At 30.6% G+C, this 18675-nt stretch overlaps 1 protein-coding gene across 10 annotated transcripts in view; it reads left to right on the top strand.

The window, feature by feature from the left end:
* Positions 1-18675, top strand: part of LOC117101982 (bromodomain adjacent to zinc finger domain protein 2B-like) — a gene marked incomplete in the record, with an annotated part of 79178 nt that overhangs the window by 4913 nt on the left and 55590 nt on the right. For 8 of the 10 annotated variants that reach the window (XM_033242132.1, XM_033242131.1, XM_033242138.1 and 5 more), the window contains 2 exon segments: positions 4446-4519; positions 14583-14804. In XM_033242132.1, the coding sequence (XP_033098023.1) occupies positions 4447-4519; positions 14583-14804 (295 nt within the window). 10 annotated transcript variants of the gene reach the window in all.

Here is an 18675-nt window from a genome sequence, read left to right on the forward strand (position 1 = left end):
AACGTCGCTCTTTGATAGCTAACATTGTCTATTTAACATCACAATAATTCAGTATTAGACCTATAGTTGTTTTTTGAATTGTACTCCACAAATCTCAGCCGATACCTCGCATAACTCGTAACGTCTCGTATCTATTGTTGTGATGTCATGGCTCGCTGGCTTACACTCATTTAACCTCCTTGCTCACACACTTGTGATGTCTCGCACTTGTGATCAAATAACACGCTGGCTCGCACTTTGGCAGTCAACTCGCCCCTAGAAAACCCGCCCTTGGAAACTTGCCCCATAAAAAAATGTACACTTCCTAGACCATGCAGTCTTCAAAATAAAAATTGTAACCTTTGGTAATTAACTACATTTTCCACATACAGGTACATAGAAATTTTTGAAACTTTATTAAAAAAAACCTAAACCATAATTCACCACTATAGAGACTTTTTGACAAAAATGAAAAATTACGACTTTGTTACCCAATGAGAAGTGTTCTAATATAGACAATGGGTCATGTCTCATATTATTTGTTATATTTTTATTATTCATTATTTTCACTTGACTCGTTCGAAGAACATTAATATGCAGTTGTACTTCGCAGCACTTCACTTGCAATTTGCAATTTCTAGTCTCTAATTATTTTTTGTTTTTCCTTTTTTTAGTATGCTTGGTTTGAGTCTCTCTAACTTCATTGTTAAACATTGAGGGCGCTATATTAATTGCTTATTTGGGATATATTTTTAGTTACACATTAGGCAAGATATATGTTTCATGGGACACTTATTTTCTATCAATTTAATGTAATTGAATGTTCACCTGTTCCTGTGAACGTTGAATTTTTATGCACATTGAATGTTAATTGCAAAATGTCCTTGCTTATTGACAAATAATAATAGCAAGTAACTTTTTCAAAAATAACTTTGCGTCTCTTCAATTATAACATTGGTGAAAATGAAAGTCAGTGCTTGTAGAGACAAATATGTAGTGAAAAAAATAAGTTGCACTATTTTAAAATTCTACCTAAAAGTAAATCTGCACTTTAAATGTTCCTCCATAAATTAGTTTTTGTTGATTATTTTGATATGAAAATACAGTATTTGTGTATAAGACAGCTATTTGTTATTGTTTTTATGTTTTACCATCATTAAAAAAATATTTGTATGGTAAATTAAATCTACAGTATTGTGATTAAAAGTTTCATTTTGAAAATAAATATATTTTAAGCCTTATCCAGATTATCAAATATCTTTGACAAAAAAACTGTTGTACCTATATGCCCATATATAGTCATGATTTGTCTATATATGGTCATGATGTGATGTCATCATGACCATATTTAGGCATGTCACATGTTTTTGATAGTGTGAACAGGGCCATAGCATTATTTGCTTTCAGGTGAATACTGGAGAATGGTCAGCATCATAATTACGATTCATATTATTTACAACCATTATTATGATATGTATGCTATTATATGACATTCATTAATTTTGTTATTAATAGGTATCATTATGGCTTTTGATCTTAATAAGACAGGAAGATATTCTCAATAATTCATAATTTGATTGGGAAGTAAGCTAATGTAATGTCCTTTGCTTCATTTTTCATATTAATTACTCGCAGTATTGAACTATAAACAATAGAAAAATAAAAATTCATTACTTGAATTGATTATTTTGTATTTAAAGTAAATTACCATATTGGCTTTCAATTAAAAAAAAACAAGAAAATGTTATTCTTTCTAATAATGAATAGATGCATAATACTGATCCCTCTTTTGCATAGAACATTTGCTGATGATTAATTTGTGGAATTTTTTGTACCTGTAGTGTAAAGCCGGTAAAGTTGATAAATAAATTGCTTAAATTTATGACTCATTGGTTATTGATATCTTACCTGATCTCTTGCATGATCTACTGTATTCCATATTTTAATTGATATTTGAGGAGTTTTTTCACATTTCTTCACCACAGACAGTTAGTTTAGAATTAATAAGTTGTTTACTGTAGTTGCCATAGGACACTTCTAATGTTTTTATATACAGTATTTATCAAGCTTCCCCCTCTCCCCTCCCACCCACCATCAATGGGGCTTCACCAGGTGCATTATTCATCATTTATTAAACATTTACAGTCTGTGGTAATACAATTAATTGAAGCAAATGAGTTGATCATTTTAGATCAAAATAGTTTATCAACTTCAGAGACTGATTAAAACATGTTTTATTTGATTATCTTTTATCGGAAAGTCCTTAGATGAACTGACAGCTAAAAAGCAGTATAATTAAAGTATTGTACAACTTACAGTAGGCCTATAGCTTTAGTTGCTTTGATTTTTAAAAACTACATAATAGTTAGTTTTTTATTCAGATGGGTGAAACAAAATATGAAATATTTTAAGTAGAAATTTGAATTCAAATGAGATTGACTGTATTTTCACACCGTGTGTACATTTGTTAATCAGGTCAGGTACAAATACAATAGGTAAGATATACAGTGTACTGTAATTTATTCATCATTCATCATATAAAAATGTGCATAAAATTCCTTTACCTTTACCTTGTTTTAAATAGTCCTATATGACATCTATAGTTTAGATAGAATTTATAATATTGATAATTATTTGCTGATAAAATTATACTCTATTTATCTGTTGAGCAGTAGAATTTTAAAAAAATAATTTGATGTTTAGAAAGTAAGAAAATTTGTTGTACATTGATTAACAATAAACATTGGCTCCATGAAAATCTCTGTGCAAATGCAATCATGTTTCCTAAAACAGAAGTTTGGTGTTTTTATTTTATTGGGTGAAAATATCCGCAGACTCTTAAAAAGTTTGGAAATTTTATCGATAATTCAGGATGACAAGAGGGTACCCCAAATGTCCAATTCTCCCGACTATCTCGTCACTAGCTTCATTCTTGAACTTGGCATAGAGAAGCAACTAAGAAAGGAAACGTTAATCAATTTAGAGAAAGTGGAAGCTAACTCATGAACTTGCTGGTATTAGAATGAAAAGCTGAGTAGTTGAGAAATAGAGGGCAACAAATGGAAGACATTATATTGATGGCACAATCAGAAAATGTCAAAGATTTGTATTTGATTGATTTAGATGAAAACATTAACATACTGTAAAATAATTTGTTCAAAAGCTAATTATGAAAATGTCTAATTACCTAAATTAAATATTTAAAATGTAATATTGAAAATTAGTAACTCTTAACAATAGACACATCATAGTTGTCATACTACATCACAATATAGCTAATTGCAAATTTCAGAATCTGACAATCTTATTCTATATATGGAGCATCTGTATAGAGATAGTAAACATGCACTAAATCTCTACTGAATTTTCTACTATAGATTTACAATTCCTGCATTAAAATAAAGAAAAACAAAACACTGACTCTGATTCTTTTTATGTAAAATTTATGAATTTTATCTGTACTAGTAGAAAAATTCTTGATCTTGATTTAATAAAGCCAGTGAAATCATGTAAGCAGAGAAAATTTTAACATATTTTGTTTCAGTAGCTAGAATACTGTAGGTTGTTAATGTTGCATCATCTGGTCCGATGTACCTCATAGTTACAAAAAACAACATAAAACATTGAAATGGGAATAAAGCCAATATTAGCCATACAGTACATATGTAATTTGGCATTCAGTGAATATTATTATATGCCGATGATGAATTACAGTATGGATTGCTCTTAGCTGCTGAGATATTGTTTGTAGAGTGTGCAATGATGGATATAATATGCAGCTCTGGTTAATAATATCAGCTGTGATGGAGAAATTATAATTAGTAGTTCGAAGGGAGAAAGGAAAAATTGCTAGTAACATCTCTAGTCATTAATTGAGGCGAGCGAAGCATTTCTTTGTTGCCGTAAAGAGGGGTTAATGTGTGCGATGGACTGTTCTGTAAATTCTCTCATTTACTGGTAAGGTCTGTAAAACTCAGCTTTTTTATCCTTATTGCTTTAATACTACATTACTTCAATTGTGACATAAGTGATGATCAGTTTTTTAAGGACTGTTTTGACAGGTTTTGTCTCTATTCTATCAAGTCAAATTCTGTAGGCCTGTGGCTTTGGAAATTTATTCCTATTTGAAAAATCAAGGAGAGATTGATGGATTGATGGTGCATTAAAGTAATAGTTGGCTTTGATGAGGTTGTACAGAATGCAAGTTCTCAATCTTGGTACTGTATTCGCCATTAAAAATAAGTGAAGATTCTACTGTTGAAATTTATAATTTTGTCAATGCAAACTACTGCACTCTTTATTTAGCAATTCAAAGAGATGAGTAATTTTTCTTTGCACAAATTGGATCTTATTCTTGTGCAAAGCAATGAGTCTAATTAATGGTGTAGTAACAAACAGATTTTACACACTTGTCATTCAACTTGTGACTGTGCCACTGAAGATGTCTTGTCCTTTTATTCTTTTAGGATGGAACCAGTAGAGAACTCTTCCTCAGACAGCCCTCTTGGGACTAGAAGCCTTTTTGATTCACACCGTCTTGGTAAGTCTAACTTCTTATCTCCTACTTTAAAAAACTTCATATTTTTATTTTATTATACTGTAATATTTTATAAATTTTATGTAAATTTGTTTTTTAAAATAGAAATTGCTGATACTAAAATTGTCATTATTTAAAGCATGTAGTCCATGTGGTAGTACTTGTCTCTTGGACTATCGGTACAACAATATTCTCAATTATGTTGTGTTTAGGTACTGCTAATGGTATAGGGACAGTAGTTGAGTTTTGGTACTATTAGTTATAAATTGAAACATGATGGGGCTTTAGTCGGTGTGGAACCTGGCCCATCTGTCGGGAAATGACAGACCACTTGTCAGTGAAAAGCTGGTGACACCCCTGCACAGTTAAAACTTATTGGCTCTATTGTCTGATGATTATTGTTAATTCTAGTCACATGATAATCAATCAGGTGACCAGTTAAAGACAATAAAGTCCAGTCACATGACTGTTGGTCAGGTGACTATCCCAGGTCAGGTTAATGGTAGTATGGAAACTGTAAGATGTAGTAGTTGTGTAGTAAAGTGAATGTAATAATGGACAAAATGTAACTGAACATGTATCACCCTTGTGTATAATATGTTTGGTTTTAGAAAATTAAAAGTTAATGTTTTTTTACAATTGGAGTAATCTTTTTTTTTTAATTCATACAATTGTCATTTTGTCTTTAAATGAAAAGTAAAATTCTAAATATACCTTGCTTACATTTTAAATAAAATTATTAACTATTAGCAATAAAATAAATATATAAACATACAGACATAAATCTATATTTGATTAGGTTTGAGTTTATTCAGAACTACTACAAGAGCAAAACAAATGATAACAAAGTACTGTATGCATATTACAAAAAAACACTTCCATGGATATTAAACCCAAAAAAGCCAAGAAATATCATTTCAGGTTTTTTCCATTGGAGTCTATTTACCAAACGACAATAAACAGCAGTACATGAAACATATAAAATCCTATTAGTAGTAAACAGATAGTATTTAGATTTTCAAAATAATTTATGATAAAAAAAAACACTTTAATAGAAGTGCAACAATTACATGTAAAATCCAAAGGTAAAACAGTTTTCTTTTAAATCATTAAATACTAATCCTGTTGTTCTTTGCAAGATCTAAATTTTCTGGTATTTTATTGCAAAGAGTCAACAAATCAGGAAACCCTAATTGTTTTTGTTTTTTTCTCACTGCATTTAAAGGATTTTTTTTTCAGATTTCACTATGAATTAACACTAATTGAGAAAGAATGATTGATGAATTTGGTTAAATAACTTCTTGTCAGAGTACTGTACCCTTTGAACTATATGGATGTTTTAATTTTAAGAGCCTTGTGATGTAATTTGGATTTGGTTGGATATCTGTCCAGTTTACGTACTTATTTCATTCAAATTCATTAAAACACTTGCATACGGTGGATTAACTTTGCAAACTTGCTGAGTATAATTTTCATAAAGCATGATAATTAATGAGCTGCATCTGCAATTTTCATAGTGGTTTTACAGAAAGGTCTTGAGATATTAGGCGATAGTATACTATATAAAGAGCAACATATTTATGATGTCAATGTGAAATTATGAACATCTACTGAATGTTATGCTGAAACCTCTTCTTCTCGACACTGGTGTCTATTTAAAATATTAATTAATTTTCATATGAAATGTTCCACTTGCTTATAGTATAGGCTCACTCTACTTTTTAAAGAAATTTGGAACAGAAATTCTAAATTACTGTGTAAAATAATATAATATGTGAATAAATTGAATTATTGTATGTTAGTTACATTTATTGTATTGTTATTTGAAATCTACTATTCAATCAATTTAAGATGCAACAAATTTAATGGCATATCTTAAATTGATTTTTTTTTTTTTTTTCAATCATAAAAACTTTTTACTGTACCTGTCTTAAGCTCATTATTACTTTTATTAACCCAGGGTAAGTTTATAACAGTTTATTCAGATAAAATATCAATAATAACAGAAACAAAAGAAGGATTCATAACTGAGCAAGACCATTAAAAAACAAAAAGCAGAGAAGATAGACATGGATGGCTATAATTGCATATTACTGTACATAATTCAACTTGATTGCATAACATAAATAATAATGTAAATTTTGTAAATTTATGCACTACCGGTAATATTTCACTATGTTACACATACTGCAGCTAAATGTTTACTTTGAATTACAAGTGAACTTTTTACTTTGTAGTTATAAAATAGAGTAAAAGAAAGAGAATGAGTATGTAGCATTCAGCTTGGAACAATTACTGTAAACTATTACGTCTTAAAAAAGGTACCTTTCAGGCAGATGATGTGCAAGTATAGTAGATGCTACTTTCATACCATTTAACCGAAAAGTTGCAAGATTATTAGCATTATTTTTTTCATGGGATCCAGATAATAGTTTCGTTGCATAGCTACTAGCAGTTATTTACAAATTTTAACCCTGAGATAATTCTACAGAACACTCCTCAAGTGCTAAGAATTTTTTTGGTATCTGAGACATAGCTTGCTCTCACTAGCAATTTAACCAGCAGTCAAACTTCAGTAGGCCTACTGCTTGCACGTTTTTATTCCTGTACAAGCCCAACCCCAATCTCATGTTCAAAGGCTATAATACAGTTAGTTTCATAATTATTGTTCATAATTGATAGCTATTTGCACTAGAGTTAATAATATTTCTGTGGAATTTAGATTTGCATTGAGTCAAGCTTCTACCAAACTGAGCATTAAATCAGGAATTTTATGTATTATCCCTTTATAATGTGCAACAGCTGGTATTAATAGGCCCATGTTTGTTATTACATTTAAAGGAAGATTATTTAGCATCTAATCAAGTTGCCACTATATGAATAGTCTGCATTGTATCATGAATTTTATGTGATTACACAAACGTAAACATTTTTATAAAAATTTACAAAACATATCATATTATTAAAAATAAATGTTTGTTTAAAATTAGGTTTAGAAAATTATTAACTAATAAACTCTTTTTATAGCTTAGTTTTTTTTTTCTATGATATTGATGTATTAAGTGCCTATGGTGATTTTAGCACTGTTCTTCAATAAGCACCCACCCACCCAAGAAGCATGATTTTCAATTAGTATTTCTAGGTGCTAAGTACAGTATAACTAGTGGGGAACTTATTCTGATAGTGGTTTTAATACCCTTTATTGCTTTGTTGATAAGAAAATGCAGAATATGGTACCACTGAGGTAAATACAACTTGTTTGTCCATGTTTTCGTAGATATGGGATGCATTTAATGTGAAATGTAATGAGTGATGATAAAAGTTTAGATGACAATAAATAGTCCTTAAAATTTGCTACAGTACTTTTTTGAGAGTGAATAAATGTTTTGAATCTTGCATCTACTTGCCATCTGAACTTCATTCATGGATAAATGTTGAAGTGTTTAATGTGGTTTTTTTTTAGACTTTGTAATTTTAGAGAGAGTTCATTTATATATTCCTTTTGAAATCGTTCTGTGTTATTGTTAATATTACTACTTTTAAAAACTAAAATATAAAAGTCATGTTATCATTCAAGCACAAGCGTATTATTCTTAGTACAGTAAATATCAGAAATACATCGTAAAAACATACAAATAATAAACTTTATCTACCTATAACTATAGAATTTTTATTAGTAATGTGAATTTTGTAACAAAATTGAAGTTTGCCTACTATGTTGTTTTTTTGCTATGTAATGACCATAAGGAAGACTTTTTATTTTTCTGTTTTATGCATTGAAGGTCATATTTTTAATGTGGTTAAGCCATTATTAACTAATTAGATAAAAATATAACACAATTTATCACAATTTACTACAGTTACCTGTGGTTTTTGTAATGTTAATATTATGTTACATGACAATAAAGTAGTACTGTAGTTGTGGTACTTAGTTTTTCCACAAGATATGAATTATTTGCAGTGGATATTTTTTTAATTATTATTCACAAAGGTTTTCAAAAAGAAAAGTTAGGTTTTATTGTACTGACTTCCTAACCTGTGAATTGTTTTTGTATTAATTTTAAGAGCAATTTTGATTTATATAGTACTTCAGTGTTACAATGTATTGTGTGGTTTTTATTTTTTACCCACAGGTATATACATACAAGTATTTTGGACCTAAAGTCCGGAAGGTTGTTTTTCTTCAAATCTAATTTGCTTTTGTTAAACAACAAAGAAACTTTCCAAATATGGATGATTAATAAAAGACTTGGAAATTAAATGCTTTGTACTATAGTATAGTAGCCACAGATTGCACCTGGTAAGGTCAGAGAAAGTTCAAGAAATAAGCTTAGCTAGGATATCTGTTTTGGTGTTTAAAATGTGATTGGATGTCTCTATGCCCACTTGTGTTTTTTCTCCATTGTTGAGACTATAGGATAGGCCTACATTGTTGAAAGGATGATTCTATTATAGAAATCTATTCAGATATGTGCTGCCATTTTCTTATATACACATTGTGTTTTCTTCAGTGCAAGGATCATTTTGGACTATACCATTATCATGCTGAAAAGGAATGATAACACATTGTGGTTATAATAACAATATCTGTGTGTATATGTGTTTTGTTCCCTGATTACGTTTGCTTAGCACATGACTCACCTTGGTATAGTTAGTCTGGAAAGCAATGATATTTCTCACTAAAATCATTCTCGTATTGGATGTAATTTGCAAGTGGTACTAACATTAATGTTCATGTATTAACAACAGGAACAACACTGTGGTAGAGTCCAAAGGTAAGATAAAAACGCAAGTGCCTTTACTTTATCAGGAGACAGTTTCACTATGTCACCTTAGCATTCCCTCTTTGTGTTAAAACAACAAAGAATTTCAATATTGAATGTACTGTATACAGTAATTGTTTTTAGTATAGCCGTGGTCCTGTAGGTCCATGGTATAGCTAGCTTAAAAAGGACTTTGGCATTGATATTTCATGGGGAAACTGTATTAATTTTTAGAATTTTGTTTGGTCAAGATGATGTTATTAGGTAGACCTACTGTATAACTCTATTCAGAGGACTGTATATAATATGTATTCTGGTTTCTAAAAACTAAATTAATTATTAATTAGGATTATGATGTAATTTTAAGATAATTTTTATAGCCAAAATATTCAATCTTTATTTGATATTCTTACTCTGAATTTGATTCTTACGTCCTAATATTTCTATTGCAGGTAACAAACTTTCAATTAATAAATAAACTACAAACAGTATACTGTCATTCTGTTTTAGATTCACAATAAACCATGAAATTTATTGAGGGTAGACTTAGGGGTAGAATACCGTATATACTCGCTTATAAGGCGATCTCCTTCCCCCAGTTTGAGAAGACTTTGGACGATTTTTGTATGTCAGGGGTACAAGACGACCCCTGTTTCATTGTCTGTATTCCTTTTTGATGCTTATTATGGTCTTGATACTGCATCTGGCTAAAAACAGAGTCAAATGTAGTGCTTATCTTTCAAATAATACCATATTTTTATAGGATTTTAAATGTTCATCAAAATCTTATTTCCCTGCATTAATTACGTTCATTCTAACAGTTAATAGTAGCTTTATTTCAGTAGTAAATTTGTGTGTTACAGAAGATCTGTACATAAGACAAACATGATAATAATAATAATAAAAATGTTGGTCTTATAGAGTGCTTAATACAAAACAATGCTTCTAAGTGCTTTACCCAAAATGAAAAGAAATGGAATGACGCCATAAAATATACTAAGAGTAACCCAAAATGAAGAATAAACGCAGAGGAACCATTTTCACCGCTCCGTTCTCTAGCACTTTGAAGCTCCCATTATTGAGAGCTCGCCAGAACAGAACTCACAGGAGCTCGAGTGAAAATGGCGTCTGACTATCCTGTCCAACCAACAAAAAATGTAGAGTGAATTTGAGGAAAAGATGTTTATCGGATTCAATCAGTGCTTTGAGTTTAAACAAGAGGAGCAAAGTAATTTTGCTACTCTAATGAATCACTAGCTTGCAGATTTTTCTTAAAAATGAAAAATGGTGTGTAACAAAGATGGCAAAATATTCACCATGTGTAGTCCAGAGTTGGAATGTAAATAGCCTACGGTAGTCAAGGTTTGACCATAAGAAATTAATCTTCATCCAGGAAACAGGCCAGATGGAAATGGCATGAAATTCATTTGAGATGTACTGTACTGCTTTCTCACCTCAGTATTTTGCACTCACATTAATCAATAACATTCTCTTCTTTGCTCTTGTTTTTATTTTATTATTTGGTATACAGTATAATTCTAGAAAAATAATATACTAATTACTCCAGGTAGGAAATAGCAAATACTGTACAAATAAGCTTGTCAAAAGAAACAAAAAATATCAGTATACAAAAAAAAAACTAATAGATAATGTTAAATGGACATGTGTGCTTCATAATACATTTTGTTGTACACTCCAACACATCTTTATTCTTATAGTACCTATTAGTTTTTGGATTTATGTTAGTTAATGTTAGAAATGAATTTATGATAAAAAGTTGATGAAGTTAAGATGTTTCAGACTACAGTATAAAGTGTGAGGGTTTTGGCAGTCATTAGGCTTTTAAAAAGTACCTATCATCCTATCAACCTATCTATCCTGGAAAAGTAATGTGGGAGGGGAGGGGGTGGAGCCAAAGTATCACCCTTGGGTTGTTTGCCGGTGCATTTATATTCAAAATAATACATGATTGAGATAATACAAACAATCTATTTAACTATTTAAATAAGAAATGAAAAAAATAAGTTAGAATACACGCATGTGAGGGTGATAAACTAATAATTATTTATTGGGTCTTACCAAAATTAATTTTTTGTCACTCAACCCCAAGAGTGTATTGTTATCTAGTGTGTGAATTGAAATGAAATGGTTCTGGTACTGAATTAACTGAGCAAATGGGAATACTCCTTAGGGAGTCAGAACAACCAGGGATTACCCCTTAGGGAGTAGAGAAGGCTGCACATTCTGTGCTATATGATATCCAACAACAGGCCAGGGTAACATGAGTACATAATAGAGTCGCTTTATTAGGCTCTACAGGTTCAAAAAGTAAATGTAAAACAAATAAATATAATACAAATTAAAGTAGTAATTGATATTCCGAAATCTAAACAAAAGTAATTTCAAAAGCCAAAATGATGCAGTAAAATTAGATTGATGTGTTTGTTTATACTTTCAACATGATTAACATTTTCATTTTCAAAACACTGTTTTTCCATTTAAATCTCTTTGTTCTTTTTATTCAATTTGCAAATTCTGTCCTAGCTTGTTTTATTATTATCAGCAGTAACAGTATGTAGGTTAACAAAGGTTAAAAATTAGCCTGCATATAGGAATTAATTTGACTGATTTATTGTGTGATTTCTTGCAAAATAGGTTAACAGTGTAGGTAACAGTCATCAGACAGCATGTATGCATGATATTGATTTACTGTGCATAATAGTGAGTAATATTTTTTGCAGAAGATGCTATCATAACTAGATTTCGATGGAATTCCAATAATATCTGATGTATCTGTTTCTTATAAATCTTTTTTGTTCATGTTATACTTTGTAAAATCAGGGGCAAATCCAAAGGGAGATCAGAGAAACCCCCTCCATGCCAATTTGAAAGCTGTTCCCAAACTGCGGCCACACCCACTTCTTTCCGTTTAAAGGATTTGTGTGTCTTTATGTATGATACCATTACTGTACCAATATCGGAAGGATTTTAAATGCTAAACCCCCAGAGACTTAAAGAAACTAGCAATTAGTAGTGAGACATTTTAGAACATTACAGATTACTTCCCAAAAAATTAAAAACAAATATATTTTTGTTAATTTTTTTTGTATGAAGAAAGTACTTGTCACCTCACCTGTCCCTTTGGCATCATTGTCATTGTTGGTATGGTTTTTTTTCTGGTAACCAACATGACATTAAAGGTGCTATAACTAACTCTCAATGTCACATGTGGCAATTAAGATAAATGTCATTGTATTTTAAAATGGTAACATGATTAGTGACAAAATTTGGTTTGGTCGCATTAAGGTGCTCATGCATGACACTACACGCAAGCATCTCGATCTTCTCAGGAAGGAAGCGTTGGCCTCCGATGAATAAATGCACGCATCATCTAAACTTCTATTAGTCTAAGGCAATAAGAAGGAAATTGTAAATGGTTATGAATGGTTGAAAGTGTTATATTTGTTCTGTTTGAATTACATGGAGGTTAAAGGTGGATTAAAACATAATGGTTGAATAAAAGGTCAGGTACAGTTGAAAGGTAAAGGTCGTCATTTAATACAAAGATTTAGAACAAAGAAAAATGAAATAAAAGTTTAGTGACTTGAAATTATAAGCACTTTTGCCTGATGGATCATGTACTAACAGTTAAGCCAAATTTATCACCTATTACAGTTTAAGTATGGTTGCCACGTGTTCTACTGTCAGTAAGGAAAATATTTATTGCAGAATTAACTGAAGAAAAAGTAGGCAGAATTACATAAATTATATAAACATTTTTTAAAATATAAATAATAAATGAATATTTCTACAAAAAAAATTAATTGACACAGAGCATAGAATTTAGGATACCTGAAAAAAAAAAAATATTAATATTAATATTTCTCAAAATACAGACTGGTCCATAGAATTGTCATATGACCAGATGATAATATATGAAAGCTTAAGGACACACTTTGAACAAAATCAGAATTTAAATATTTGTAAGATAATCATATAAAAAAAAATTAAAACAAAAACAATATTTAAAGAGAATTTTAAACTTGAAGTAAGAAGTCATTTTAGTACATACTCTGTAGTGAATAATTCTCAAAATACAGACTGGTCCATAGAATTGCCATATGATCATATGATAGTATATGAAAGCTTAAGGACACACTTTGAGCAAAATCAGAATTTAAATATTTGTAAGATAATCATATAAACAAATTAAAACAAAAACAATATTTAAAGAGAATTTTAAACTTGAAATAAAAAGGCATTTTTGTACATACTCTGTAGTGAATAAAATTTCTCAAAAAACAAGAAGATAAAAATTAACTACATGAGAAAAATTATGAGGCTTAATAAAAATGTAATTACCAAAAAATGATTCAAATTTAATTTTGAATTATTAAAAATACATTACGGCAACATCAAACCACTTCTTAGCTTTGCTTATTTGCCCAACCTATCGTATGGCTTAAAGTAAATTTCTTATTTCATGTTCATATAAATCACATTAGTAATATTACAGATATTTCTCGGAGACATTGGCAACTATAAACTTAATCACACTATAACAAAAGTAGTAAACCATCTGCTTGGCTAATTTATGAATTTAAAAATTACTTGTTTAGCATTTTGTTTAATAGTACCAGCGTTGTCTGAGAATCACGAATTATTTCGATAGATCAACCAGTCATAGAAATCTGTTTAGCTGTCATTTTACCTCTTTGTTTTTTAGCTTGAATACATCTGCTGTTGATGTTTTTTTTTTATGAATGCCTTTGTGAATTATTATTGAAACTGAAACAACAATGACTACACAGGCATTGAATTAGAATGAAAGGGAATTTGCTGATGTGAATTATTCTTTAAAAATGCTATGTTACATGATATAGTATTTTCAGTGTAATAATTTAATGACTAAATTTTATTTGATATGTCTAAAGAAAAATCTGTCAGTCAGTGATATATTTTTATAAAGAAGATTGTGTTCTTTCAAAAAATGCATTTATCATTTGGTGGTGTAGTGTAGTACCAATGGGAGGACAGCTTAATCCCTGTTAGAAAGGCCAATCTTTCCCCTCTCTCCCTTCAACCTGTGATTGACCAAACAAGAACAAGTCTGTGGTAAATATATATTTTTGAATTTGTTTAAAATTGCAAAAAAAAAAAAAAAAAAAAAAAACTTGCTCAAAAGCCTTTGGGGGAGGGAAAGTTTGTTTCCAAAGCAGTCTGTATTTCTATATACAGTACATGGGAAATATTCTTTAATGTGATATTTAAATGTGAAATGTATTTTCTTCAATTTTTCATAGGTTGTTCTGTGTATCCAAGTAGTGGCACATCACAGGAACCATTCTCCATGTCAAGTGTGCCAAGTGCCTTTTCAGTGATAAGCCATGGCTTTCCCACAGCCAACAGAACTTCAGGACTGGAATTTGGCGGCCTAGGCTCTCTTCGCAATGAATCCCTAGGGAACAGTATCCCATCTCCTAGTGCCACCTCTACAGCTTCACACACCCCCTTGAGTCCATCAGGTAACTGTTTACAAATTTGCTTTGCTTGAATTATAAGGAAGACATGAGTAGGATTGGTAGGATAGAAAGTGGAAACGGGACATGGGAGGGAGGTAGGCCGTCCAAAATATGTTTTAGTTTATTGCAACATTTGATAAATTTGAAGATAGAGAAAACTATTTAACAATTCACTATAAGATAAAAATTTTAACTTGAATTAACATGCAAAAGTGGATTTTTGTGTCTCACTATAGTATTGTAAACATTAACTTGCAATTAGGGAGAGGTTTGACCAAAGTGTGTTTATTTTTGGCCTCATCAATACTGAATGACAAACACTTACAATAATTCACATATTGCAAAATTTTTTTGAATATAATTGGTTATATTGTACAAGTGAGATGACCTATCATGCTACCCCTAGAAGAAAACCTTTTGGCGCTAACCTTGCATTTTGTTTTTTTATTTTCACTGTTTCTTTTTTGTTCTTCATGTTTGCTTTTTCTTTTAAAATTTAACATTGTTGTTGCCTGTGTTCTTAATATTGTCACTTAAGTTATTCTAGTTTTTTATTGATTTTAAATTGCACACACAGTACAATGAAGTGTACTTGATTAGTGGCTATAAACTTTATAGTATCTTCTGAGTATCTGATTGGTTAAGAAGCAATAGAAAGTACAATTCACCTGAAAAAGTACTATTCCCCTGAAAAATAGTACTTTTTTGCCATTGTGTCGTGCGAAATCTAGGCCCCACCATCGTGCTGACGGTAGAGGGGACTGCGACCTCCATGACGAAAGACATTGGCCTTTTACCGCGCTACGGATCAGCAAGTAGACGATAAACAATAATTGTGGAGGCTGTTGGTTTGAGCTTCTGGATAAAGGACTAGCCTATGCCTACTTCTTGACGAAGCCAATGGCAAAAGCACCAAAAGACAAATTAAATATGTCTTGTCAATATTCAACAAATATTGCAAGATGATGGGTGCTGTTGAATTTGAAGAAATAAGCACAAAAGAGCTAGACACTTTTTGATCGCATAGGCCTAGGCCCTAGTTAGTAGGCCTCTAGGCTTGGCTATCAAGTAAGTACTTTTTTAGGCCTCATAGAATCTATGTATGATATAAAATAAATATTGACTGAACTCTAGATTCAGGGAACAGTGAAATCTATTGCCCCTTGGTGATGTGGAGACAGCCTATCTTATAGGATAACTATCACCCAGGAGCAGTCAGTATTTGTATACCATGTCACAGTCCATGTTTTACGTGTCTACTTTCTATGTTATATTGCCTTATTTATATAATATATGTCAAACTACAAAATCCTTAGCTTAGCATTAAGGCTGACACTAAACTGCTACCAGATTTATGTATCCGTTCAAAGTCATTGCACTTTTTGAATGTAATTTTCTATAGTGTCTAAATATTTACAAATTCATTGGATAATTTTTTCCAAGTTGCCAATTATTCACTATTTATAAAATTTTCTTCCCTGAAATCTTTTGTTGAAATATAGTTTACTACAAAAATATTGCAACTAATTTTATATAATAAATTATTTAAATAAAAAAGTAAATTCATTTCCTTCTTGATGTTTGGTTTTATTTTCATTTGCTGGTTAGAATATTCAAGATACGTGTTTTTTTGTTATTACATGTTCTGCATATTTTACATCATAATCAATTTTATCATTTTTAAAGCCTATATTTTTGATGAATATTCATGATATGGTAATTTGTTCATTTCATATTCATAATTTAGCTGATAAAAAAATATGCATAGTTTATTATGCTATTTAGATTGACATCACTATCATGCTGGGATTAATTATAGAGTTTGTACCTCTTCATATAAGAACAAAAATAATTTGACATTATTTTATAAATATACTGAACAAGCTTTGAATCCTGTGTTGAATATTCATATTTTTATCATATTATGTCTACCAATTGGGATGTTCCTTTTAAAATATTTTTTGTTGAGTATGTTATCCACTAAGCATTCACTTTGTCACCTAGTAATTAGCAATAATAGTTGTTATAGTACCTCTGTAAGTCAACCCTAATTTCTTATGGCATGCTGTAAGGTTCGTGAGTTGGTCACGTATTTAGTGCAACATGGTTGTTCGCAGTCGAGCTTAAAGATTATTGTTTAATTTGATGTTCCCTTATACCGTAGGCTATGGCACTAAATCAACTAGGCATTGTGTCTGAATGATACATGAAAATAATTTGTTATTGGATCCACTATTTTTTTTTTATTTACTTAAGTAATGATATTGTACAAAATATAGGAATATTGCCGTGAGTATGTGTATGTTTGTTGTCATCAATCGCCAGTATTTCTTTATCACCAAAAATTCATTGTGTTAAATGTATGCCTAGGCAAGCTATTCTTCTACCATCAACTTATGGTTGGTATATCATATCCGACTCTTAAGAGATATAAAAACCAAAACAAATTGTTACCCACAATGCATTAAAAAGATCTAATAAGAGAGCACTGTAGTAGATTCTTTTGTTTACAGATGTCAGGGACCAGTTAAAAACCTATATTTATAATACAAACATTACTCATCTTACAATAGGCGTTTGAAGATAATCCCTAATTGATGATTATTATACAGAATAGAAGGTTGTTGTATTAAAGAACATACTGTAGGCTGTGACCTGTAATGATATGCATTTCACTGCAATATCTGAACTTAAGATTTAATCTGTGGCAGTCATTAGGCAGATTCAAGATTGACAGCTGAATCAAAGATTGCATATTATCAACTACTATTACAACTATACAGCATGGAGACTTATAAATTAATCATAATATTACAAAATTGTACTTTTTTGTCTTTATAAACGATTCACTTGCTCTGATGTATTTGATTCACATTCCGGGCAGTTTCTAGATTGATAGCTGAATGGAAGATTGCATATTATCAACCACTGTTACAACTCTACAGCATGGAGACTTATAAATTAGTCATAATATTACAAAATTGTACTTTTTGTCTTTATAAACAGTAATAAGCTTGATCTGATCGTGTTTGATCCAAATTCCATATGATGTATTACTGATAAATGAAATACTAATGAAAGAAAGTTAAAGTTTGGAAGACCCTCCCTATTGTAGCTGTGGAATATTAATACTATACAGACAACACATTTTGATTTCTGTGTGTACAATTACCAATTCACATTATTGTAACAACCTTGACATTCCTGATTGTATCTGTTGTATTTGGTGTCTGTTTTTATCACCTCTATGATTATAAGGTACTGTACTATATGTAGCAATCCAATTGTGGAATAGTGCGGTTGATAATTTGATCATAGTTATTATTATATGCACAACAAATTTTGCCAATAATCAGTGTACTGTATTTAGCATAGATTGAATCGCTGTCTTTACATTGCTTAAACAATGGTATACAGTACCAGTGGCAGATTCAAGGGAGGGGTGTAGCCAGCCAGCCCCTCCCCTCCTAAATTTTTCAATATTGTAAAAAATTTAAGAAAAAAAGAAAATTTAACATTCAAATTTTATGTCTGACAGTGCCATTTCCGGCTATCTAGACATAATCATAAATCACCTCAGCCCCAACCATGGTGGGGCTGAGGTGATATAGATCCTCCATCTGTCAAAGTCCTCCCCTGGGCCCCTCTATTTATAATTCCTACTGGATCCGCCACTGAGGTACGTATGACTCAAGGTAAGGTTTGTGCCATCATACAGGGTCTATACATTTAATGGAGTTTTAAAACAATTATATAGTTGCATCATATCATAATATCCATTCATTCTTTATTCAGCCAATAACATAAACAAGTGAATACAATACAACTAAAGGAAACTTAACATTTACTTGAACAATAGAGTATAACATAAGTT

This window comes from Anneissia japonica, unplaced genomic scaffold (genome assembly GCF_011630105.1).
Source record: "Anneissia japonica isolate Jap-2015-1 unplaced genomic scaffold, ASM1163010v1 scaffold997_len2565447_cov190, whole genome shotgun sequence".
In the NCBI taxonomy this organism is placed as follows: domain Eukaryota; kingdom Metazoa; phylum Echinodermata; class Crinoidea; order Comatulida; family Comatulidae; genus Anneissia; species Anneissia japonica.